General features: G+C 43.0%; 1 protein-coding gene across 1 annotated transcript; it reads right to left on the reverse strand.

Moving 5' to 3' along the window:
• Positions 1-921: 921 nt before the first annotated feature.
• On the reverse strand, positions 922-27,111 carry LOC132892659 (uncharacterized). Its single transcript, XM_060930966.1, has 12 exons — positions 26,983-27,111; positions 26,830-26,874; positions 15,155-15,214; positions 14,923-15,003; positions 6,172-6,234; positions 5,905-5,994; positions 4,774-4,848; positions 2,121-2,207; positions 1,919-1,954; positions 1,740-1,814; positions 1,614-1,646; positions 922-1,174 (listed from the first exon to the last, which is right to left on the reverse strand). Exons 2-12 carry the CDS (start codon positions 26,861-26,863, stop codon positions 1,122-1,124), a joined length of 687 nt encoding a protein of 228 aa, XP_060786949.1. The 5' UTR covers positions 26,864-26,874; positions 26,983-27,111; the 3' UTR covers positions 922-1,121.
• Between the last annotated feature and the right edge of the window lie 328 nt (positions 27,112-27,439).

Consider the following 27,439-nt stretch of genomic DNA (forward strand, 5'->3'; position numbering starts at 1 on the left):
TGGGAGGGTGTCAATTTTTTTTGTAACATTCTAAATCGAGTACGGAAAGGACGTTTATGAAAAACAAGACAAAAAAATACACTGAAAAACTCACTGTACACATCACTAGTGGTCATGCTTCTATGTTCAGATTTTGGGAAAGCCATAACTCCGTTCTCATTGAGGCCCAGTTCCATCCCGTAAACAATCATTTTGGTTTATCAACTACCTGCGCTCAAACATGTCACAGGAGAGGCTCAATGGGCTGGCTATGCTCTCTACAGAGCGCGAACTTGCAAAGAAGCTGGACTTCAATGACCTTATTGACGACTTTGCCACAGCAAAAGTCCGGCGCATTGCATTTCGCACCTGAATAGTTGCAGGCTAAGGAAATGTTCAAACTGTAAATATGTTGAAATGTTGAAATAAAATGGTTGACTGTTATAATGGGCTTGGAATACCTGTTATTTAAGGGTTGGAGTGAATGGAGACTGTGAAAAGAGGGGTTGGGTGTGGGTGGTTGCTGTGTGGCGATGTGTGTGCGCGCGTATGTGTGTGTGTGTGTGGGTGGCACTCAGATTATTTGGGGGGGGCCCACTCAGATTATTTTGTCCCGGGCCCAGCCAAAGCTGTCAACGGCCCTGGTGCTATATAACTAATTATTATTATTATTATTATTATTAATGTTTGGTTAGCTTATCCTTCAACCCATGAAGGTCTGAGAATGACTTCATTCCTACAGAAGTTCCATCTCTAAAAGATGTTCAGAAACACATCCAGAATAAATCAGATCAGAAAAACTGGTGCTGAGGAATGAGTTCCAAACTCTTTCACTTGGCTGTTGATTCAAAACACACACACACACACTGATCCAGTGATTTTATTTCAATGATGGAAATCTCTGGAAATACACAGATGTCAGGATTCATTTACAAAGGTGTGATAAGTTACAGAGAGTTTAAGAAGGAATGAAAACTTCAAAACAAAAGACTTCAGTAGTACACTACATTCAAATTAATCATCTGAAATCACATGATTAAAGAGTTTATGATTAATTATTTTATATGGTTGATAATTTAAATTACAATAATCTTGTTGGACTCGTCCACTCTGATCTGACAAAATTCAGTTCCACTTCATCTTCAACACGTCGGTGTTAATGAAATCATTTCGTTAATGCTGCAAATGAAGAAGTCTGAGAGATGAACAGGGAATAATTTCATTAATAATAAATAGTGCAGTTATTAATGAAGTAAATAATGACTTTTTTAAAGTGTATTGATTTTATATTTATTAGAATGTCCAAAGTGCAAAAAAATGACCAAGGTTTGTTAAATTCGACCAACTTAAAACAAATATAAAAAATTCTAACATCAATCAATCAATCAATCAATCAATCAATCAATCAATCAATCAATCAATCAATCAGAAATCCCTCAAAAGAAATCCAAAGTTTGCATAATGTGTGGATTTTTTTCCTGTAATTTTTATTATTTTTATTTTTAAATTCTTTCAGTTAAATTAGATTAGATCTTTTTTCAATCCCTTGAGAATCAGCTGTATAAATACAAATACATATAATTATATTAAAAAAAATCCCAATAGCAAAAGTCTTCAAAAATTTTTTTACCAACCTTTAGCTTTAATATTCATGGTTGGAGTTGAACCTTTATAAAACAAAGAAAGAAATAATCAGACAAACTCAAATCCTTTTTAAAATTTTTACAAAAACACACTGAAATCACTGAAAGTTTATTTACCAAAAAGTTGCAGGAACATCTGGAGGCATTCTTTGTTCCCGTTATTGTACAGCTCCATGAAACATGAAATATATTCTAAAAAAGACAGAAAGAAATACAAATAGATTTTAATTTCAGACAAATACAGGACATTTAATGGATTTGTGTCAGTTTTATCTAAGAGCTTTTGAAGTGTTTACCGTGTTTGTTGTTGAGAAACTTGTTCACTATGTTGTCTGTTGAAGGAATAAAATTCACAATCATACATTTATAATAATTCACAATGATTTCATTCACTGTATTCTTCTCAAATAAGTAAAATGAGATTATAGATAAAACTAAAACTGTTGTGGTTTTTTTAATTTTATTTTATTTGTTTAACTCTGACAGGAATTCCCTTACGTATGACGGTGAAGGAGAGCTCGCTGTAGTGATGGAAACAGCTCTTCACCGCTCCCAGGCCTCGTCGTAACCAACACGACATGAAATCTGAACAGAAAGTTTTGGTTCTCACTTAAAACTCAGATAGTAGATGAACATTAGAGGGGTTTAGTATTATGTGTAATGTTTAAGTCATGAATAAAATTCAATGAGGTGTGCTGTAATAGGAAACTAATCAGTGGTGTGATGTATCTCAGTGCGAAGTAGAGTTAACACTTTGTGACGCGAAAAAAAACTGTTGACGATTTTAAAGGTACTGACTGCAAAATCATCTGAAATTTTAAATTTTTTATTGTGCATGGCATTTTCCTCTAGCCCGCAAGAACAATAACATGCGGATGGGATGTGATCATTTTGATGTCCTGACGGTCGCTTTTCTCTGTTTTGGGACCGTTTTCCTCCCTCTTGAGGTAAACAGTACGGCCCTACGGAAACAGGAAACAGCCGAACACTAGGAGCTTTAACTAAAGCGCCGTGACTCTGCATCGACCTCAGAGAGTTTTGAGTCCCAGGGATGTAATTTGTGGTTGACATTCGCGAATAGATCCGTGAAACTAAAGACGAATGTTTATATCTTTTCTCTGTTCCTGCTTTTGTGTTCTCGTTTCTTTCTCTGTAAGATCAAAATATTAAGTGTATAACTCCATACTCAATACTGTGGAGTCGAGCCCATGGGTTCTAAGGCTAAGATAGCTAAGCGCTAGCTAGAAGGATTTAGTTATCTGTCCAGAAAAATGACATGTCATCTAACCTCGCTCTATCTTGCAGTTGCACTCACTAGGCAGGCTTTCCTTTCCTTTTCCGCTGGAGGGAGAGCCGAGTACGCCATGTTCGCCCACGCCGACTCGTTTTGGTTAAAAGTAGGTCAAACAGACACGCCCCATGGTGGTCACATGATATTATTGCTCGTTTGCTTCGACGATCTCCGGGAATCGTGAAATGCAGGATGCTTTTTATCTCAGCAAAACATTTACACACAGGATACACGGTGTGTGTGGAGCAGAGAAACATCTCAGAACTCCAACAGCTACAGAAATAGAACATTTTGCCCAGAATTCAACTTTGCAGTCAGAACTTTTAACACAACATTAATATTCATATTAAACATGACGTGATTATGCGAGCGTTCCACAATAACAATCACGAGATGATGGAGTTGAGAAGTGATGATGATCTGGGGACTATTCTTTTACAAACAAAAGGAAAGAGAATGTTGGGTTCATCGTATCCTGAGCAGGAGGTGAGAACGTGAGGAGCTTCACTGCTTGGTTCAGGAGTCAGAGTCGGCTACGGATCATGTACGGGCTGCACACACACACCGTTTTCACCGCCGAGCTCCTCTCCTGTGTTTTTTTTTCCAGACATTGTGTTTAAAGTCGTTAACTTTATCATCATCATCATTATGAAACAGCGCTGGGTTTTCAGACACAAACCCAATGAGGCTCCACCAAGCCTGCAGCAGTGTGATGGATGACATTTCCACAACCCGAGCCCTGATTGGTTGACGAAATATTTCACGGATGAAAGATTATAAGAATCAAGCCTGCTGTGAAAAAATTAAATGTCACTTTTTCGCATATGAAGATTCGCCTTTGATGTGAAAGTGTTTATTTATGTGATAGTGGCTTGAAAAATTTTTTTGAAAAAATTGGAAGAACAAATCATGCTGTAGGTGTAAAGACCTTTCCTGCTCCCAACCTGAAGTTATTTATTTTACTATTCCTCTTCTATCACAGTAATTTTTATAACAATAATGACACGATAGCTAATTTTTATCCATTTATAGTCACATTTGATGTTGTGGAACATTGGTGAAACAAGTTAGCTCCTGTTCTTACTTATAAACAGCAATAAACACTCGTCTCTCTTTATTCTTTTTCTTGAAGTTAATAAGACAAAAATAACAGAGCTTGTCACGTTACAGAGATGGACGTGGTGTTGGTTTGAGCCAGATGGACTGCTGGTTTGAGTGTTTCAGAAACTGCTGATCTCCTGGGGTTTTCACACACAACAGTCTCTAGAATTTGCACAGAATGGTGCAGAAAACAAAAAAAACATCGAGTGAGTGAGTGAGTGAGTGAGTGAGTGAGTGAGTGACAGTTGATAAGAGAGGGTCAGAGGGAAATGGACAGATTGGTTTGAGCTTTTTGGCCAGGAAGGATATAGTAATTCATATAATCACTCTTTACAAATGTGGTGAGCAGAAAAGCATCTCAGCCTGCAACAGCAGAAGAACACATTGGGTTCCACTCCTGCAGCCAAGAACAGGGATCTTACAATCAACAAGAAGTTCCTATTAAAGTGGCCGGGGAGTGTATCTATATCCTGTTATCTAATTTATCCATGTAAGAGGATATGGAGCATCCGCCACTATTCACGTCCCTGTGTATAAACTGTTACTATAGCAACGATAACGTATTACAAGAAGTGCATTAATATGAATATAAACCGGTTCTGCAGTCAGAGCTGCTGTTAGAGAGAATTAATCAACACCTTCTGACCAATCAGAGTCCAGGATTCAATAGCAATGTGGTACAAAAATCATTTGCAGTTTTATTTTTGATAAAAAAAATGATAAAAATGGTGATAAAGTAGAAATGCTTGATATGAAAACCTGGATCACTTGAGCCTGCAGCCAACACAGAGATGTACGGCTGAGTTTTATCCACCAGCGTGTCCAAAAAACAATCTGCAAGAAAAACAAACATTTATATACACATCAGTCCAAAGTGGAACAAAGTCGCGAACAAATCTGTTATACCATCAGAATAAACACTTTGCTCTCCACTCCAATCTCCAATCTCCACGCTCGGCACCAGTTTGTGCTGCTATTAGTCTGCATATTTCTGGGCTGGGTTTTTTTTTCTTTCTCCAATATGTATTATTTATTGTTGATTTATTTATTGTACTATTTAATTTTGTAATTTTGTGGGAGCTCAGGTATTGGAGCTTATCGCTCTGTTGAGGATTCCCTGCCGTTTTTAATGGCAAAGTTTCTAAAAATAAAACAAACAAACAAACAAACAAAAAAACACTAGGTGACCAAAAGTAGGTGCACCCCTAAAGCCTCGGTCACAACCGGCCGTACGCGCTCCTACGGCCAGTCTACGTGCGTGTGACGTGTTGATTTTCGAGCCGCAGACCAGCCGCAGAGGTTCTTTGTCATGTCAAACAAACTCTATGGGCGCTTACGTTTTTTTCAGGTTGCAAGACAAACTTACGGCCAACGCGCATCTTTCTCCACGAACAAAAAAAACGCAGCGATTTGGGAAACGCCAAAAATCGCACGGCCAAAAAATCGTACATCCAGTTGTGACCTAGGCTTAACCATCACATCACACCCATCTGTCCTTATTGAACGTCTCATTCCAGATTTATTCCCCTTTACTCTTATAATGAGCTCCACTCTTCTCTTCTCTTCTCTTCTCTTCTCTTCTCTTCTCTTCTCTTCTCTTCTCTTCTCTTCTCTTCTCTTCTCTTCTCTTCTCTTCTCTTCTCTTCTCTTCTCTTCTCTTCTCTTCTCTTCTCTTCTCTTCTCTTCTCTTCTCTTCTGGGAAGGCTTTCCACTAGATTTTGGGGCGTGCTGTGGGGATTTGTGTTCATTCAGCTCCAAGATCAGACCCTGATGATGTCTGAGATGGTCTGGGGTGCAGTCAGTGTTCCAGTTCCAGGGTGTGTATACTTTTGTCTCTTTCGTGCAGTGTAACACTGCTATATTGTCCCACCTTTAATTCAAGATTGTTACCTGTGTATTTGGTCTTGTTCTGAAATCCACAGTGCACATAGCAGTGAATAAATGAATCTCTGATCATCTCCACGGCCGCCACTGCCATCCCTGTGAGAGAACGTTTATGCAATTATTATTATTTCACTCCTTACACTCCTTTTCTGGAGCATTTAATTAGCATTCTTATATAAAGCTAAAGCATTACAAAAACACATCAACAATAGAACTGAAAAATAATAATTTAGAATATTAGCATATTTAGCAATATGCTAAAAAAATTCTCACTTTGAGACACAACCCAGTCCATACACTCTTCCATCTCCTCCGTGCAAAGTTGCTTCAGACATGCTGGAAGAGAAAATAAAGACTTGTCATAAAACACTTCGTCACTTCAATAATAATCAAATATCGACCCTGTGGAGGTGTGAGGGGAAAACGAGGCATAGTGACACACTTCTCAACTAACGTTCAGCATTCAATAATATGCCTTAACATTTATTTATTTTATTTTACAGAGTAATATAAGATTATCATCCATCAGCCAATGGACTGACGCTCAACACCACATCAGTGGTTTATTTTGCAAGATCATCTGAGATCTTCTAATATTTTAATAGATGCACAGTTCAGAATGATTTGATCATTGCCAACAGATCATGGTTTAAAGTGTGACTTCACCCCCAGCTCTCAGCCAAACTCCACCCACTGCATCATTTTGAAAAATGTTTAAAAAATGGGCAAGGGGCTGAGACGAGGGGGTGGGGCAGGGCTGAGGAGTGGGTGGGGTGGGAAGGAGGGGCATGTATGTGTGAGGTAGTGAGTCTTGATCAGCATATATTTGAAAATGAGTGTGATTTCACAGACTCCCACTCTAGGGCGGGGTCTGGGGAGGTGGGCCAGCCACCCCTGATTAGAGGGCGTTAACATTTTTTTTTTTTAATAAAAATTTCATGAAGTAGAGAAGTACCAAACGAACGACTCTGTATCAGCATCGGCCTTGTAAGGTTCAGGATGATTTTAACGACTAGGTGGCACTTTGAGCCATTTTCAACCCATAAAATGTTGATTTATTTTATTAAAAATGGTAATTTTTTAAGCACAATACAGTTATATCATTTAGTTTACAGCTCAAAACACATTAAAATGTGTAGGACCTCTTTAAATAAAGTGTCACCGAGTCCTGATTCCATGTTTAAGCTTGTTGTTAGCATCATGCTACTATTTAGCTTATAATCATTTTTTTATCATTATCTCACAAATCAGAAAAAAAGACCACAGTATTGCAAACTGAGTGAGATTTTATGCTCCACAGGCAAAGAACCACCAGATAAACCACTTTTGACTTGTGGACAACAATCTGGATGCAGACACAGAGATGTAGAGCATTTCATCCAAACGAAATGGAGCTGTAGGAGCCAAAATTTAGTTTAATCTTGCTTTTGTTTAGAGACTCATATTTTGCTTTAGATTTACTGGCACTTAGCTTGGAACTTTTATTTTGACATTAGCATTAGGTCACCTGTTCAGATAAAAGATGGTGTCTTCCGTGTGCTTGGTCTAGTCTCAGGGCCCGTCCACACGAGTACGCGGCCTCACCCAGTACGCTGTCGTTTTGAAAAAAATCTCCGTAAACACGGCGTCGTTTCCAGAAATATCTGCGTCCACACGGATTCACTGGAAACGACCCAAAACGCTGTAGTGCATATGCCAGGCCTGTATGTGGCGCTGTGACGCCGCCACACCAATACACTAAAACCGGAAGAGAAGCCATGGAGCATGCGTATAAAGGTCATGCGCTGTTTACAAACAAGCTCATAACACGAGAAGAGAATGATCATGGCCAGCGCAACTCTGAGAGGAAGAGGAGGGTCTTTTGTGTGGACCGACAATGAAGTGGAACTTCTACTTCGTGTCACACTGGACGTTTCTGCAGTAGGAGCACAAGCCTGTAGTCCGCCATTGTTGCTGTTATGACACATCTAGCGGCGGCGGCTGAGGTTAAAGGTTAGAGAGGCGGGGCTTATACATTATCGTTTCTTTAAAAAATCCGCATTCGCCGTCCAGACGACTCCGGGCTATCCGGCGTTTTAGGATTTTCCCACTCTGGGACCCGTTTTCAAAAAATACCGGTTTCACACCTCGAAAAAGCCAGATCCATCTGGACGCAAGGCCGAAATGATAAAGTATTTATGCGGATTCAGCAAAAACGTACTTGTGTGGACGGGCCTTCAGTTAGACAATGGAAGATACTGATGATCAATGGTTTGTTTTTTTAACTGCTTCCAAGATACACTTGAACAATTAGACTTAACTCTTAGACTACTTTGATTTCGCCTGTTGGAACTTACACCTTTGGAATGACCCGTCTGTGGATCTCTACAAACAGTTGGATTTTTCACCACTGTGTGTCACCTGCTTGGACACAGTATTTGAGATAAGCGTGTAACAACTAAACAGCATCTAAAGTTTTGTTTTTTACTTTGTTTGACCATTACAGGAGCTCTTGATGAACACTGTCACAGAGCCAGTGTAACGGCGTGCCCATCACTACAGTTGAGTACGTGCTCTGACTGCCATGCCAACGAGCCTGGCTCTGTGGTGTTGTGGTCAGGGTTGTGACGTCTGCTGGGCCTTTTCTGTCATGCTTTTGTTGTGTCTGCCCCCCAATGCCTAGGTGTGACTGTGGGCGGGGCCGCCCCTTTCCAGCTGATTGACTACCCTGGTGCACAGGTGTAGCCAAGGCCTATTAGAAGCAGTTCCTGTGGGCTGAAAAGGGCTCTCTCTCTCTCTCTCTCTCTCTCTCTCTCTCTTTTTATTTTGTTTTTTACTTTGGAACATACAACATGCACACAGCGCACTCTACAGATTCCAACAGCCCCCAACACCGCCGATAATTGAAAGTTTCTCTGTTGATCTATTTATATTTTTGTACTTGCGATCCAGCATGTTTGTTAAATAAACTTTCATTATTAGGGCCCGAGCACCGTGTGGTGCGAAGACCCATTTGTTTTTCGAAGGATTATTTTTATTATTATTATTGTTATTATTCTGCCGCGTTTGGCCTTATTTGAGGCATTTCCCATGCACGAAAACTCATGAAATTCGATACACACATCAGTCATTGTCATCGCCACTCAGCCACAGACTTTTGGCCCCGGGCGTGGCCCAGGGACTTCATAGCGCCCCTTTTTCCATTTCCTATTGAAATGAACTGGTAGAACTTTGGAATGATGTCATAAGGCCATTTGGAGTGAAATTACACATGGTCATTTTTAACGTACTCCTCCTCGACGGTTCATCAAATTCATGTCAAATTTGGCAAACATGATGCCAAGATATTGCTGAAGTTGAATTGCGAAGGGATTTTGGATATGTTGTAATATGTTGAAATATTATATAATATGCCAAGATATTGCTGAATGTTGAACTTGATATCTTGTAATATGAATCAGATTCTGATTCTGATTGGGTTTTGAATATGTGTGTTTTGACACATGATGAATTTTAACATGCTCCTCCTGGACGGTTCATGAGATTCATGTGAAATTTGTTATACGTGATGCCAAGATGTCGCTGATATTAAATTGCAAAGGGATTTTTGATATCTTGTAATATGTTGAAATGGCCTTATGATTTTAGTATCTTTCCACATAAACAGGAAACGTGTCAGAAAGCCACAGTGCATTGACTGTATGGTCGGACACTTCTTACTTCAATAGATATTATGATTATTATGATAACCTGACGCCCAATGGGCCTGCCTGTTATAGTGCCACCACCTGGCCAAGCAGGAAATGTGCCAGAAATTGGCAATGCCTTAACTGATTGATCTGACACTTTACAAAATATTGTGTATTATGATTGTGATATTTACATGTGTAATTCAGATGCCTAGCACAGCGCCACCATCTGGCCAAGCAGGAAATGGGGAAAAAATGTTCAATTCATTGATGGATTAATCTGAAACTTTACAAAATATTGGATATCATGAGTCTGATGATATAACACGTACAATTCTGTGCACAATACACACACAGTCATATGTATATTTATGCATACACACACTCTCTCACAAGTATGCACTCACATGCACACGCAACATCTATGAGTACACTCTCTTTCACACTCTCTCTCTCTCTCTCTCCCTCTGACAAACAGACACACACACACACACACACAATAATAGCGTAGGGGTGGGCGATATGTATCGTCTGTGATGTCATCGTGAATGTTGTTTTGACGATGTGTAATTTTGCATTATCGAGTTTTTTTAATTAAGCTGCCAAAAATCAATACAGAGCGGAGCAGACCCGGCGCCAGACATAGACTGACGGACGGGCCTTGAATTGCTTGGGGGGGGCACACATTTTATACGCCAAGCCAGGGCAACACAACTGTTTCTAGCAACCCAGGAGAGCAGCACAGACGTGACGAGTTAAATATTCTAAGAAACCTATAAAGCAACCAAAACAACTTTCCAAAATGTATCAAACATTGCTCAGCATATTAAAAGTTTTTTTTTTTTTTGCTCCGCTGGCCTCACAACGCACAAAGCTGATTTCGGGTATCTACCGGAAGATGTCGTGATATGATCCCGTCCAGCAATAAAATGTGATTGGCTGAGACAGCTGCTGATTTACCCAGATACCATCTGAAGAAAAAATGCAATTGGTCGGTTGGTTCATTCCATGACATTAACCCATTGGTTCCCAAGAAATATTAGTCCACGTTTATAGCAATGATCCAGAAATTATTACTAGTGTTTCTGTACTCACGGATAATAATGAATGAACCGATCAGCCGATTTCGAATAGTTTCAATACATTTTAAATTGAGCACATTTTTCTTTATTATTGTTATACTGAAAAACTTTGACTTGTAGTTTACGGGGTTTTTTTGAGGGGAAAAAAAAAACAAAGAAGAAGAAGCTGTGACGGGCTCCTATCAGGCCAAGTGCGGTCACTCGCCGGCCACTTTCAGGCATCTTTTTCGGATTAGTGAGACCAGACCCTCTGAACATGAATGGGGAGATATCAATACTGGACTCTGTGAAAACTAACGGTCGCGAAGAGCATATGATTGAAATCGCCATGAAAAGCTGATTATACTTGAGTGTTAGGTTGGTTCTCATGACTCAGAAAAAGCTTTAAAATCCACTTTTCTCGTGGATTATTTTGACACTGCGCAGGCGCAGTACTTCTATAACGGCAGGAGAGGGACAGCGGAGCACGAAGCTGCAAGATGATTGGAAAGCTGTTGGTTCAGATCGACATATGATTGGTTGTTGGCAGCGGAACAGGTGGGATATTTGCAGACCCGTACTGCTGTCAGAGACGGTTGATTAGAATGTTTGCTGCCGTTACGAACTGTCAATTGAATTATTCATTTTTATTAATTTAAAGTTGTTTAAGAAAATAAATACGGCTTTTCCTTAAATACTTGTGTCACTGCAATGATTCTTTTAGTCATTGTAATTATTGTAATCTTTAAGCAAGTGTTTTTTTTTAAATATCGTCAAAATATCGTTATCGTTAAAATCCTAAAAAATATGAAGATATTATTTTTTGCCCATATCACCCACCCCTATAATAGCGGCGCTCCAGCGGAGCACCATACCTAAGAAAAAATGGTAAACCCATCGAGTCGATTTTTTTGTGGTTTGTCCGTGTACGTGTACCACCAGTCATACACACCGCCTAGTGGTCAGTGTTAGTAATTACCAGTCTCACACACCGCCTAGTGGCCAGTGCTAGTAATTACCAGTCATACACACCGCCTAGTGGCCAGTGCTAGTAATTACCAGTCATACACACCGCCTAGTGGCCAGTGCTAGCCAGTAAAGAACTAAAACAAAAGAGACTGGCTAGGATATAAGAAAATTCTACAACCCAGAAACAGATGGGAGCTCCGCTTTTAGGCAGTGCCTAAATCTATATATTAGTGACCTGCCATCATTGTGCATTTTGTTGCAGACATATGAAAACTCTGCATGTACACACACACACACACACACACACACACACACACACACACAGAGGAAAGCTAAGATGACTTAAGATTACAGCGTAAGATAGAGATAAGGAGGAAACACATGTATAGTTTTGTACATATATAAATGTACATTTTCACACCACACACACACACACACACACACACACACACACACACACACACACACACAGTCTTTGTCTGTCTATCTCTCATCCGTCAAGCAGCCATGGCATTTGCAACATGCACATCACGTTTGAACATTTGATGAATATTACATGTGACTGTTTTGTTGGGTGGTGGAATGTCCTGGGTTGCAGAACCACACGTGCGAGGGCCCATCAAGGCCGCTAGCGGCTTTAATTATTATTATTATTGCTATTTGCTTGCCTTTGCCCTCTTTATTGTTCAGACACCCTAGGCCTTTACAGGGTGCAAGTTTGGCATCCTGTAGACCTGGGTTCAGGGCAGGATAAGGTGACTGTTCTCTTGCTTCGCTACAGATGGTGTCAGAAGTGGGATAGCTAGTCGTAAGAAGACAGCTTGCCTTCCAAGGCAGCAGACTGGATTACACTCTCAGCAATGAGCAGCACAGGCTCCAGCTTAGGAGACAGGGCCTTCTGATCCTTCTGAAGAGAAAGAGGTCAGACCTGGTCATTCCCAGTTCGATGATCAGACTTCCAGATGTGATCCTGCCCCTGTTCCACTCAGTGCAGCTGGGAAGGAGCTGCTGGCCCTGATGAGAAACTTTCTCACAGCCCAACAGTGGTGAGAGGAGGGCTTGCTGCATGAGCTACATGATTTATGGATCTCCTTGCAGCAAGTTCAACCAGTTCCTCAGGCAGTGAAGTACAGTGACAGCAAATAGTCCCTGGATGGAAATGCCAACATCAGTACCACGGCAATGTCTGAGAAGGGAGTCATCACAATCCCTGTTTGCCAATGAGGACTGTGATGCCAGCAACCAGGAGCTGCGGGTGCAGAGGCTGCTGAGCCTAAGATTCCCCTATATCAAATGGGCGAGGACATTGAAAATTATCTGCTGCGGTTTGAGAGCATTGCCAAGACATGGAAATGGTTGGAAACCAAATGGGCCTGCTGGCTTGTCCCTCTTCTGTCCAAGAAGGCATTGAAGGCCTACACTGCCATGGATGAAAATAACGCTCATTGCTACAAAGACCTTAAAGACATTCTGCTGACCAAATTCAACATTTCACCTGAGACATACAGGCAGCAGTTTCGTATCACTACCTGTCCCTGCAGCCATTAAAATTCACCATTCGACACAGGTCTGGCAAGTCCAATATAGTGGCAGACTACTTGTCCAGATTGCCAAACTTTGCCAGTCTCTGGGAGGAGGGTGATGGTGTGACGAATTAGCCCATCACAAAGTGCGGGGACACACACAGCAGAAGTGAACCCGTTTCCATTCTCACAATAATAGCTGTTCATCCTGTTTCAATTGTACTGGTCAATTAGTCATTTTAGGTTGCCAAGGGTGCACACTTGCCTTCCTAAATAACAACTTTACTTGCCATAAAATCAGCTTTAGGATTTACTCACCACTTCACTCTATAATTCATCTGCCGTCTGTGCCGCATTTATTTAAACAGTGTAAACGTTGTTGTTGCGCTTAAAAAGCCTCATTGGTGGTGCGCTCTTGGGTGACGTCAGTACAATTTTGTAGGTTTTTTATTTTATTGATTTCTTACCAGCCTTACTGATCAATTAGAGAGTGATATTGGGACCTGAATTATGTTTTTCTCTTTTTTTCATATTTTGTTTATTAGAATTAGGCACATCTGGATTTAATTATTATGGATTATGGTGGTTTTCATGGTTATAGGAGGAGCCTGGGGCTTATAAAAGGGAGGCTGCCTCCAAGTTAGAGAGTAGTTGCTGGAGAGTTACACAGGAGGTAACATCTCTGGAGAGACTTTGCCAGTAAAAGAAGTACTGTGTATAAAATACCCCCCATGGACTTTTGTATTTTTCTTGTGTATATTTGTAAATATTTTTTTTTCACTTATTTCCTGTTGCACTTGGGAAACAAGCATAATAAACACCACCATGACTAGAATTATGACTACACCATTGTTTTTGGAAAGGAGAAATTGATCCTCGCTACAGATGATGTCAGAAGTGGGATGGCTTGCTGGGAGGCCATTGGAGGTGTGCCCTGTGTGTGAGCTGTATGAGGGACCCCCAGGATAGGTGGCCCCTGTGCAAGGGACCCCAGAGATGGGTGAAGCATGAGTGTGTGGGGCACCCTGGTAGGGGAGAAGTATGGCTGGGGGATGCGTGAGGGACGCCTGTGTGTGTGAAGTGCACCCATGCACCTCCCGAAGGGGAGGGCAGTGTGACAGAGGGCCCGTCATTACAGTTGAGTATGTGCTCTGACTGCCATACCAACGATCCTGGTTCTTTGGTGTTGTGGTAAGGGTGCAGGTTTGGCATCCTGTAGACCTGGGTTCAAGGCAGGATAAGGTGAGTGTTCTTTCGCTTTGCTACAGCCACTAAACATGGCTCCAGTTTAATAAACACAATTGGGTGCTTCAGCGTCTGGAGCAGCTCTCTGGTGGGGTTTAAGGAACGCCAGAGATGTTCATCGTTAATGAAATTCCAGTCTGTTAGAAATCACCGGTATCCTGAGGTCATGTAAATGACTGTATGAAGAAACTCGCTGACATGAAACTCGACTAAACAGCTTTTAACTGAGTAATTGTTAAAGAGTTTCTGTGATTTTATAAACGGATCACTTTCACATTTAAAACTTTTATTTATTTCAGTTACACAACGATCTAATGAAGATCTGAAGAAAGCAATGCAAATAAGATTAGCAGTTCAATCAGGATAAAAGTAATGGCACCCTCTAAAAAGAGGTGGAATAGCAGACAGACGCAGGGGATCATGAGAACAAAAATGAGCAGCTGCAATGCAGAGTGTAATGACACGACAGCATTTTTTCAGCTTTGGAAAAAAAGAAAGCGAAACTGGGCATGATCATTTTGACCCAAACAGAAGAGAAAGAGTTAAACCTTTAGCTACCTTTGAAGTTGTCTACCTTCAGCTGTCCATAGAGTTGATGGCATGTGTAAATCTCAGTGGTGCAAATCTCAAAGATACAGTCTGTAAAAATAAACATGATCAGTGATCTAACACTAATCCCACTTTCTCCTGAGCAGATCCTTTTATTATTCAGTTATTTAAATATCTAATCTATCCAAACAAACCCACGGGAGTTTCTCATTTATACTGAATTTATCCAAATACAACTTACTGGATAATCCTCTGGCCAGGAGAGACACATTGATTGCTTCAACAGGAACAGAGCTGAGACCTGGGGGGCGGAGGGTAAGGGGGCAGTGACGGAGGGGAGGGAGGGGGGAGTGGGGGGAGTGAGGGGGAAGGGGAGGAGAGGGAGGAGGAGGAGGGAGGGGGAAAGGAAGGGGGAAGGGGGAGGGAGTGGGGAAGGGGGGAAGAAAGGGGGGAGGGAGGGAGGAGAAAAGGAAGGAGAGAGTGAGAGAGAGAAATTTTTTTTTTTGAAATTTTAAAAGCTCTTTATTACAAAATGTACCATTACATCATCTTAAGAACAACACTATCACAACCCCAAAAGAAAAATCAAATAAAAACATTTTAAAAAAGTAATTCATCATTAGGTAATGAGCATAATGCCCCACCTTGACACTGCTCCTCTTCAAACAATTCAAGATCACCCTTTGTTGCATAGAAATCAAATTCAAGTTTTACTCTTGATTTCACCAATCTCTGAAAAATGTCCACTGCATCACAGTCAGAATCTTTTCCAATCTTATTTTTTCTACTAATATGAACTGCCATTTTAGCATTTCCAAGGACACAGTTAATCAGTTCACATTTACAACGTTCCTTTTGAACATACTTGAACCCCAAAATAAAAATCTGAGTTGAGAAAAACTCCCCAAAACACTCAAAGTTTTGCTACCATATTAATCAACAGGGTCAATCTTACACAGTTTAAATAAGCATGAGAAACCATCTCCCTCTCCAAACAAAAGCAACACTCATGACTGATATTTGAATTTAAAATGGAAACAAAAGAATTTACAGCTAAAATACCATGTAAAATCCTCCATTGTAAATCCCCAGCTTTTTTTGTTAATGGTGGTTTGTACAAAGATTTCCATGCTGGTTGAACAGCACCAACCAAACCAAAACTGGAACGCCAAGGCATATCAACCCTTTTATTCAACTTAGTTTTGTTTAACATTTTCACACAGCTCCTGTAGAAACATTTACCACTGGCTTCACTAAATAGAACTTGTTTTGAAGGGAGCAAAAACAAACCTTCACAATTATCCAAGTTTGGTGTTAGCAACAATTTAGGGAAAGGGTCCTCCACATTTGGTGTCACAATCCTATCCACGTAATTCTTCAGTAACACATGTTCCCGTGAAGTCAACTTTGTTCTCCAACAATGTAACATTTGATCAACCACACGCAATGATCTCAGTCCTATGTATGCGGCTAAAGCCACACTGTCCATCAGAGAGCCTGAAACATCCACCAACTGATGTAGATTTATTAGTCCACTCTTGCATAGATAATTGTTTATACCAGGCGACACATTCCTTGAAATATCCAGTCTTGACCCGTAGATTAGGGGCTTTTGTAATAGCCAGTGCAGTGAACCAGTCTCTTCTGCCATCTTCACCTTGAAAAAAACCCATGTTTTAAAGATACTTTCCTGGCAGTGAACCCCAAGAAAGCTGCCGGCCCAGATGGAGTACCTGGTAATGTGCTCAGAGCGTGTGCCCACCAGCTCGCCCCTACCTTCACCAGGATCTTTAACCTCTCCCTGGCTCAGGCAGTCATCCCGCCCTGCCTAAAATCAGCCACAATAATCCCAGTGCCGAAGAAGTCTCCCATCACCAGCCTGAATGATTACCGTCCTGTGGCCCTCACTCCGGTAATCATGAAGTGCTTTAAGAGACTAGTTCTTCAGCACATCAAGGACCACCTCCCCCCAGACTTCACCCCTACCAGTTCACATATCGTGTGAACAGATCCACAGAGGATGCCATCGCCATAGCTCTACACTCTGTACTGAACCACCTGGAGCAGCAGCAGAGCTACGTCTGCATACTCTTTGTGGATTACAGTTCTTCTTTCAACACAATAATCCCGGACATCCTTATCAGTAAACTGGACACTCTCGGCCTCCCCCCGCTCACATGTGCCTGGATAAAGGACTTTCTTACTAACTGGCCCCAGACTGTGAGACTTGGCCCCCACTTCTCCTCCACCCGCACGTTAAGCACTGGCTCTCCACAGGGCTGTGTGCTGGGCCCCCTCCTGTACTGACTCTACACCCACGACTGTAGTCCAACCCACAACAACAACAACCTTATCGTCAAGTTTGCTAACGACACCACAGTGGTCGGACTCATCTTAAAGGGAGACAAGGCAGCCTACAGAGAGGAGGTCCTGAAGTTGGCAGCCTAGTGTTCAGAAAATAACCTCGCTCTGAACACCAAGAAAACCAAAGAGGTCATTGTTGACTTCAGGAAGCACAGTACTGACCTAGCCCCCCTCTACATCAACAACAAGTATGTGGAGAGGGTCCACACCTTCCAGTTTCTCGGCGTCCTCATCTCCGCCGACATCTCCTGGTCAGTAAACATTACAGCAGTCATTAAGAAGGCTCAGCAGTGGCTACACTTCCTGAGAGTCCTCAGGAAGTACAACCTAAACTCCAACCTGCTGCTGACCTTCTACCGCTCATCCATCGAGAGCCTGCTGACGTACTGTATTACAGTATGGTACGGCAGCTGCACTGCTGTAGACAGGGAGAGGCTCCAGAGGGTAGTTAAGGCAGCACAGAAGATCATTGGCTGCCCTCTCCCCTCCCTGATGGACATTTACACCTCCTGCTGCCTTAGCAGAGCTAAGAACATTATCAAGGACAGCTCCCACCCTGGCTTTGATCTGTTTGACCTGTTGCCCTCAGGGAGGCGCTACAGGTTCATCAGGACAAATCGATTCAAAAACAGCTTCTTTCCAAAAGCCATAACCGGCCTGAACTCGGATATGCTCTGACTTTATAGTCTATTTATTTTACTATGTGACTCTCTTCGTGCAATAATTTATAATGTGCAATACTTTATAAGGTGACTCTCTCTGTGCAATACTTTTATAATGTGCAATACCTCACTCCATAATGTGAAATGCAACACATTCACCTCAGGACTGTGCACCTTACACACAGCACATACACCTCAAGTCTGTGCACTTTACCTTACCTTGCAAAACTTCATAATGTGTAATATTTTATTTTATAATGTGACTCTCTCTGTGCAATACTTTATAATGTGCAATGAGAAATACCTCACTCCATAATGTGTAACACAACACATACACCTCAGGACTGTGCACCTTGTGGGAGGTTGGTCTAGGGCTAACAACCCTTTACTGTAAAAAAAGAAATGTTACAGAATCATCGAGGAGAAACTTACAACAACTGGTCCTGGGGGAGATACAGTAGGGTCTTCAGGAAGAAGGTTTATGACACAACACAGTGAAAGCCAGTCGGAAGCTGTGAGGCCGAATGTACTACTGACTCTCAGGAAGACCATCAGAATTGGAAATTGGAATGTGAGGACGATGTATGAAGCAGGAAGAGCCACACAGATAGTTAAGGAAATGGGAAACTATGGCATCTCTGTTCTGGGTCTGAGCGAAACGCGATGGAATCAGGCTGAGCAGCTAATGTTATCAACAGGAGAAGTGATTTTGTTTTCTGGTCATGAAGAAGATGGTGCCCCTCATACAGAGGGTGTTGCATTGATGTTATCAATGGACGCTGCCAAAGCCCTAATTAGCTGGGAGCTAGTCAGCTCTAGGATTGTTACAGCTACGTTCGCGACCACACAGAAGAACATCAAGGTTAGTATTATACAATGTTATGCTCCTACAAACGATGCTGAAGAGAGCAAGAAAGAGGAGTTTTATTCCTTATTACAGGATCTACTTGATAAGGAGAGAGGAAAAGACATTAACATCATCATGGGGGACTTTAACGCTAAGATAGGATCTGATAACACCAGTTATGAAGAGGTTATAGGAAAGCATGGTCTTGGTGAAATGAATGAAAATGGAGAGTTGCTTGTTGACCTGTGTGCATTGAACCAACTAGTCATTGGAGGTAGCGTTTTTCCACACAAGAGGGCACATAAGGTTACGTGGGTATTACCGGACCATATTACTGAAAACCAGATAGACCACTTTTGTATCAGCAAAAAATTCAGGAGAACCTTGCAAGACGTCTGGGTTAAGCGAGGAGCAGACGTGGCATCTGACCATCACCTCATTTTAGCCACCTTGAAATTGCGCCTTAAACGGCATAGTCAACCTACTGGTTCCAGGATGTGATACAATGTGGACTTGCTAAGGGAGACAAGGACGAGAGACAAGTTCCAGACAAGTATGTCAAATAGGTTTCAGGTGTTGCAGGATTTGTATGATGCAGAGGGGGTCACTGACATCGAGACAGAGTGGAAAAGAGCAAAGAAGGTTTGGCCTGTGAAGAAACCATCAGTAAGAAGAAAGCCACCCACAAGGACTGGATGTCTTCAGATACTATGGAGAAGATTGAGTTTAGGAAAAAGGTGAAAGCTGAATTGAACAACTGTTGAATGAGAGCTTCAAAAATTAGGGCCAGGAGCAATATGGAAAAGTTCACAAGGAAGTGCGGAGAAGTGTTTGAAGGGATAAAAGGGTCTATATTGACAATCTGGCAAAGGCAGCAGAGGAAGCAGCGGAGAAGAGAAATATGAAGGATCTGTATAACTACACAAGAAGGCTGGCAGGAAAACATCAGCGAGTACAGAAACCAGTGAAGGACAAACTTGGGAAGCCCTTAACTACAGCAACTTTTTTTTTTAAGTTGCAGAGGAGCAACTTAAGCACTGGGTGGAGCACTTTGGAGAGCAATTAAATCGGCCTGCCCCCGTGAACCCACCAGAGATTCCACCATCAGGCACTACTCTTCTCTTGAATTGCGATAAACCAAGTAAGTCAGAGATTAGGACAACTATTCAGGTGCTAAAAAATGGTAAAGCAGAGGGACCCAGCGGGGTTCCTGCTGAGGCCCTGAAGACAGATCTGTCAACATCAGTAGATATCCTTCATAGGCTCTTTGCTAGGATATGGGAAGAAGAGAGCATCCCTGAAGAATGGCAGGAAGGGATTATTGTCAAAGTTCCCAAGAAGGGAAATCTTGGAGAATTCAACAACCACAGAGGCATTATGTTACTATCTGTCCCGGGCAAGGTGTTAAACAGAATAATTCTGGAGAAGATGAAGACAACAGTTGATATCATGCTAAGAGACCAACAGACAGGCTTTAGGAAAGACTGCTCATGCATAGATCAAATATGTACCTTATGGGTTATCATTGAACAATTACTGGAATGGAATTTGTCCCTGTATGTCAACTTTGTGGACTATGAAAAAGCGTTTGACAGTGTCGATCGGGAAACACTATGGAAGCTCCTGTGATCTTATGGAATTCCAGAGAAGCTTGTTACTCTAATAAAGTCTAGCTATGAAGGGTTTACTTGCCGCGTAGCCCATGAGGGTCAACTTTCAGAACCATATGAAGTTAGGACAGGGGTGCAACAGGGGTGTCTGCTATCACCCTTTCTATTTCTACTGGCCATTGATTGGATTATGAGATCGGTAACCAAATCGGGTAGCAACGGTATACAGTGGACTCCATGGGAACAGCTGGATGATCTCGATTATGCTGATGACCTCGCCCTACTCTCCCATAACCATTGGCAAATGCAGGACAAAACATCAAGATTAGCAGAGGGATCGGCTAAAGTTGGTCTGAAGATAAACAAGGTGAAGACAAAAATATTGAGGATGAATACCATAAGTGAAGTACCTATTGTGGTCGATGGACAGCAGCTGGAGGATGTCAAGGAAATTACATATCTCGGGAGTGTTGTAAACACCCTTGGAGGTACGGACAAGGATGCACTTACAAGGATTGGGAAGGCTAGGACAGTGTTTATCATATTAAAGAAGGTATGGGCATCGAAAGAGCTATCTGTGAGAACCAAACTTCACATATTTAGATCCAATGTGAAACCTGTTCTGCTCTACGGGTCAGAAACTTGGAGAACAACAAAGAAGATACAAAGCAGAATCCAGAGTTTTAAAGCTGTCTCAGACGAGTTCTTGGCATCTGCTGGAAGGATAAGGTGACAAAGGTGACAAATGAGCAAGTATGGGAGTGGGCAGGAGAAGATCCAATAGAGTTGCAAATAAGAAGGAGAAAGTGGGGATGGATAGGCCACACATTACGGAAGCCAGCAAACAACACCACGCGACATGCCCTTGTATGGAACCCCCAGGGGAAAAGGAAGAGAGGGTGCCCAAGAAATAGCTGGAGGAGGGATCTAGACGAGTTGAGAGTTGAAGGGTTAAGCTGGACAGAGCTGTGTAGGAGGGCCCAGGACCGGGTGCAATGGAGGAAGCTCGTCGATGGCCTATGCTCCGCAGGGGGTGAAGGGCCTAAGTAAGTAAGCTGCTGACTCAGCAATGCCGCGTTTCACTATATTTGACGAAGAAATGATAAACCAATTGAAAGCTGCAAGCAAAAATGAAAATACCAAAAAAGTAAGAATTTTTGGCTTTCCGTGTTTAAGAAATGGGCTGCAGAAAGACAAATAAACAACTCTCTAGTGGCATATGAATGCTGTGAGTTAGACAAGGTGCTATCATAGTTTTTTTGTGTCATGATGAAAGATGCTTTAGAAACTGATTCAAAGGTGCAAGACAGTCTTGCGCCCTGATTGGTTCAGAAAACATGAATGACAAATGTTGTGAACTTGAATGGCTTCCAAAGTATGAATTTGCCCCTATATATTATAAACAAGTATTCGTATGGTTCCTCATAAAATTAAGACGCCTTTGAGACCACATTGAGATGCCTCCGGGGGTGGTAGTGCGCAGCCCCCCTTACAGACTGCCCGAATACAAGAAAAAGGTGGTTCGGGAAGAACTCGAGGCCATGCTCGAAATGGGCATCGTCGAGGAGTCCCACAGTGACTGGAGCAGCCCGGTGGTCTTGGTTCCCAAGGCTGATGGGTCGGTCCGGTTCTGTGTGGACTATAGAAAAGTCAACGCGGTGTCTAAATTTAATGCATACCCAATGCCTCGTATTGACGAGTTGCTCGATCGACTAGGCACGGCTCGTTTTTATTCAACACTGGATTTGACAAAGGGATATGGCAGATCCCCTTGACTCCGCTATCCCAAGAGAAAACGGCCTTTTCCACACCGTTTGGCTTACACCAGTTCGTCACACTTCCCTTTGGGCTGTTTGGAGCGCCCGCTACGTTCCAGTGGCTTATGGATAGGGTCCTCCGCCCCCACACCACCTACGCAACCACATACTTGGACAACATCATCATTTATAGTAATGACTGGCCACGGCACCTCAGGGTTTCCTGCAGCGCTTTATAGTTAGGGTGGTCGCCTTGACAACAACTGCTCCCCACCTTGACTACGTTCCCCCGGAAAAAAAAAATCTGCCACATCCACGCATGCATAGACAATTAAAATATGGCCGCATCGTGATGAGGCTGAATAGCGGCATCTGCTGGTTAAATATGTTACTGCACCATCTATCACCTGTTGCTATGCCAACATTATTTTTTTTAACGGGAAGAGGCTAATTATCCGGCAGAACAACTACCTGAACACAACTATCTGAAGTTGTGTCAGACTAGAAGTGTTTTTGCACATTGTGCAATTGTATGCTGTACCTTGCACTTAGTTGCTGCTTTCTTTATTTATAAAGAGTAAATAAGATGTTGTTTCCCTTATGATCCTGTAAACACCTACCTCCACCCCAATCACAAACAAGACTCAACAGTGCCCCTTCAGAGTTTACAGACAACTATGTGAAGTTGTATCACACTAGAATACTTGCACATGTTGTGTGATTGTATGTTATCTTGTTATTGTTTGTTATTTTGTTACTGCACTTTGATTGTATGTTGTTATCTTGTTATTGTGTTATTGTACTTTGTTATTGCACTTTAGCTGTTTTGTTTATTTATAAAGAGTTCAGTAAATAAAAGAAGGCCGTTGCCCTTAAAGAAGTTGTTGGCCCTGTGATCCAGATTTCTCGCAAACGTCGCCCAAACAGGACACCACCCGCCCCAGCTCGACTGTCACCACCGCCAATGCCCCCCGGGCGACGCCCCCTCCCCCCTGGTCACCACCTTGACTAACTGATTTTCTGCGGGAAACCCTGCACCGAGAACACCTAAGGGCTGAGGCAAGCGGGTCTCACAGCCAACCCAAAAAAGTGTGCGATTGGGAGGGTGGAAGTATGGTATCAGGGCTTCCACTTGGGCAGGTGTGTCCCCAAATCAATAAGACAGCAGCGATTGCGGCCTGCCCGAGGCCCAAGACCAAAAAGGGGGTGAGACAGTTCCTGGGGCTGGCTGGCTACTATCGTAGGTTTATACCTAATTATTCGGACGCCACCAGCCCGCTGACGGATCTCACTAAAAAGGAGGCACCAGATCCAGTCCAGTGGATGGAGCAATGCCAGCGGGCTTTCTCTGAGGTAAAGGCTGCACTGTGTGGGGGGCCACTGTTACACTCCCCTGACTTTTCTCTCCCCTTTTTTTTTTGCAGATGGATGCGTCGGACAGGGGGCTGGGGGCCATTCTGTCCCAGGAGGGGGAGGGGGAGGACCGTCCAGTGCTGTACATCAGTCGAAAGCTGTCGGTGCGCGAGGGCAGGTACAGCACCATAGAAAAGGAATGCCTCACCATCAAATGGGCAGTGCTTGCCCTCCGCTACTACCTGCTGGGGCGCTCTTTCGCCCTCTGTTCGGACCACACGCCCCTGCAGTGGCTCCACCGCATGAAGGATGCCAACGTGTAGATCACCTGTTGGTATCTGGCACTCCAGCCGTTTAAGTTCGAGGTGGTACACAGGCCGGGAGCGCAGATGGTCATGGCGGATTTCCTCTCCCGTCAAGGGGGGGGAGTCAGCTACAGGCCGGACGGCTCCCTGGCCTGAGTCAGGCGGTGGGGGTATGTGGCAGCGGGGGCGTGGTCAAGCGTCAGTCTGTGAATGGAGGGTGGAGTCATGGAAGGTAAGTGGCAGAATCACCGCACCTGACGGGAATTAACCTGTGTTTGTGTGTCTTCCCCAGCGACCGCACCCTATAAAAGGAGAGGGAGAGCAGAGGAAGGGAGCTCTCTCCCCAACCAGAATGCTCTGTGCATGCATGCGTGTGTGTGTGTGTGTGTGTGTGTGTGTGTGTGTGTGTGTGTGTGTGTGTGTGTGCGCGCGTGCGTGCGTGCGTGCGTGTGTGACTGGGAGAGCGAAAGCTGAAAAGCTAAAATAAAAAGTCTTTTTGAGAACTCGGTTCTGGCCTGCCGTGCTTCTGTGCTCCACCCACCTTAAAACATTGCCACGATACACAATTGCGTATTTGGTGTCCTACTTGCCCGCACCCAAAACGCCGCATAGTTTCAGATGTTGCATAAATAATGTAATCAAAATCATCGACATTAAACTTAAATACCCCATTAAAATCACAGTCCTGTTTAAGCACCATATGAACCTGGCGTCTGAAAGACACGAGGTGGCTCAACAAAGGAGATTTACATCCCACAGGAATTTTCTTAACCTGAGACACCATTTTGCCATATTTAGAGAGTTCTTTAATTAACAACTCATCTTTCAAAAAAGTGGTACATTGGACAGGATAATTTTCCTAGAGGGGCGACTTAGGCTACGTTTACACTAGACCGTATCTGTCTCGTTTTCTTCGCGGACGCACTGTCCGTTTACATTAACCCCCCTGAAAAAGCGGGGAAACGGGAATCCGCCAGCGTCCACGTATTCAATCTAGATCGTATCAGCTCCGGTGCTGTGTAAACATTGAGAATACGCGAATACGCTGTGCTGAGCTCTAGCTGGCGTCTCATTGGACAATGTCACTGTGACATCCACCTTCCTGATTCGCTGGCGTTGGTCATGTGACACGACTGCTGAAAAACGGCGCAGACTTCCGCCTTGTATCACCTTTCATTAAAGAGTATAAAAGTATGAAAATACTGCAAATACTGATGCAAATACTGCCCATTGTGTAGTTATGATTGTCTTTAGGCTTGCCATCCTTCCACTTGCAAGTAATAAGTGATATGCGCTGGGATCTCACACACAGCGGCTCAGTCCCGAATCGTGGCTTGTTCACTTCACTCGCGCGCTCTGTGAGCTGCGCAGGGCCGGAGTGCGCACCCTCCAGAGGGCACTCGCTGTTCAGGGCGGAATGATTTGGAGCGCAGGATGCCTGCGGAGCCGAGCGTATCCGCGTATTGGTGTTGCTGTGTGCACGGCTAACGGTTTTAGTGTCAACGCGAATCGTTTTAAGAACGTTAATCTGATGATCCGCTGATTCGACGTAATGTAAACGTAGCCTTAGAGGAAACACTGTAACATACTGATCACCAATTTCAATGCCTTTTTGAATTACATCATTTGCCTTTTCAATTGTACTCAAAAACAGAACGATTGCACTGTTCATTCTGGATGCCGACACAACATTTTGATGTCCTGCAACTTCTCCCACCGCTAAACTGCACTAACTTTAGACGCCACTTTGACGCCATGGCGTCTGGTTAAACAATCGAAATTTATTCTGGGAGTCGCCATCCCTACCAGCTATAATAGCCGGCAGCAGACTCTCCCAATTACAGTTCTAAAGTTTACCTTCTGACAAAGAGATGTTTTTAGAGCCAAAAAGGACAGAAAGGTTAGAAACTTTAGAACACTCACTCAAACCAGAGACGGCCTCCAGTCACTCTCACACTCACCACACACACACTCACTCACTTCCACTCAGACAGAGAGAGAGAAAGGAGAGAGAGAGAGAAAGGAAGGAGAGGGAGAGAGAGAGAAAAGGAGGGAGAGAGAGAGAAGGGGAGAGAGAAGGAAGGAGAGAGAGAGAGAAAGGAAGGAGAGAGTGAGAGACAGAAAAGGAGAGAGAGAGAGAAAGGAAGGAGAGGGAGAGAGAGAAAAGGAGGGAGAGAGAGAGAAAGGAAGGAGAGAGTGAGAGAGAGAAAAGGAGAGAGAGAGAAAGGAAGGAGAGAGTGAGAGAGAGAAAAGGAGAGAGAGAGAAAGGAAGGAGAGGGAGAGAGAGAGAAAAGGAGGGAGAGAAAGGAAGGAGAGAGTGAGAGAGAGAAAAGGAGAGAGAGAGAAAGGAAGGAGAGAGTGAGAGAGAGAAAGGAAGGAGAGAGTGAGAGAGAGAAAAGGAGAGAGAGAGAAAGGAAGGAGAGAGTGAGAGAGAGAAAAGGAGAGAGAGAGAAAGGAAGGAGAGGGAGAGAGAGAGAAAAGGAGGGAGAGAAAGGAAGGAGAGAGTGAGAGAGAGAAAAGGAGAGAGAGAGAAAGGAAGGAGAGAGTGAGAGAGAGAAAAGGAGAGAGAGAGAAAGGAAGGAGAGAGTGAGAGAGAGAAAAGGAGAGAGAGAAAGGAAGGAGAGAGTGAGAGAGAGAAAAGGAGAGAGAGAGAGAGAGAGAGAGAGAGAGAGAGAGAGAGAGAGAGAGAGAACATCCAGTTTATATCAGAGTAATAAAGTGATAATATTATGGATAAATATGAAAGACTTCAGGTCACACAACATCACCGCCTCATCACTGTTTCTGTTTTGGTTTTAAAAAGCCAGAGGTCATGTGACGGGGATTTTCTTTCTTCCTTTCTTTCTTTCTTTATTTCTTTTGCTTTCATTTCAGAATCAACTCTTCAGCTCACAGCCAACCTCACTCATTCACATTCAGCTTTCTGTTCAAAAATATACAACGATATTCTGTACAAATAAATAATAAACAAACATTCTGTAGGAATAAATAAAAAAGTTTAAAAGTGAATTTTGTTACCAAACAGCAGGAGCAGAAACACGGCGTTACCCATTCTGATTAAAACTGAGGGGAAAAGACAAAAAATATCACAGTTTATACACAATTAATGTACACACACACACACACACACACACACACACACACACACACACACACTCCCAGTGTACATACCAGTTTAAAATGATCCTCTATGTTGTCAGATCACCTCAGTGAGGAGAAATGCAGGAGGTCACCTACAGTTAAACCAGACTCATACTCAGTGGGTGTGTCCCAAATCACACACACCCTTACACACCTCAGTGTGAAATCACCACAGAGACACTCAGACTAACACTACAGACAGATACTACAGACAAATACTACAGACAAACACAACTGCAGGACGGATCCAGCACCTCGGAGTTTTTATCCGTTTCGAGTTACATTAACGTGGTCGGTGAGACGAGTCACTTCCTGCTCTCAGTTCCGTTATAGCAGCTATAAACAGTCGTTCCATCAGCAGCCTCTCTCTTCTCTCTCGAGGTGAAACTCCTTCATCCTGAAGATGGCGGAAAGTTCCAGCTTCACCTCTGACTGTTCCACAGCGCTGACACTGCAGACTCCTTCCAGAAACATCGGGATTTCATCA

Source organism: Neoarius graeffei, chromosome 10 (assembly GCF_027579695.1).
Source record: "Neoarius graeffei isolate fNeoGra1 chromosome 10, fNeoGra1.pri, whole genome shotgun sequence".
In the NCBI taxonomy this organism is placed as follows: Eukaryota; Metazoa; Chordata; class Actinopteri; order Siluriformes; family Ariidae; genus Neoarius; species Neoarius graeffei.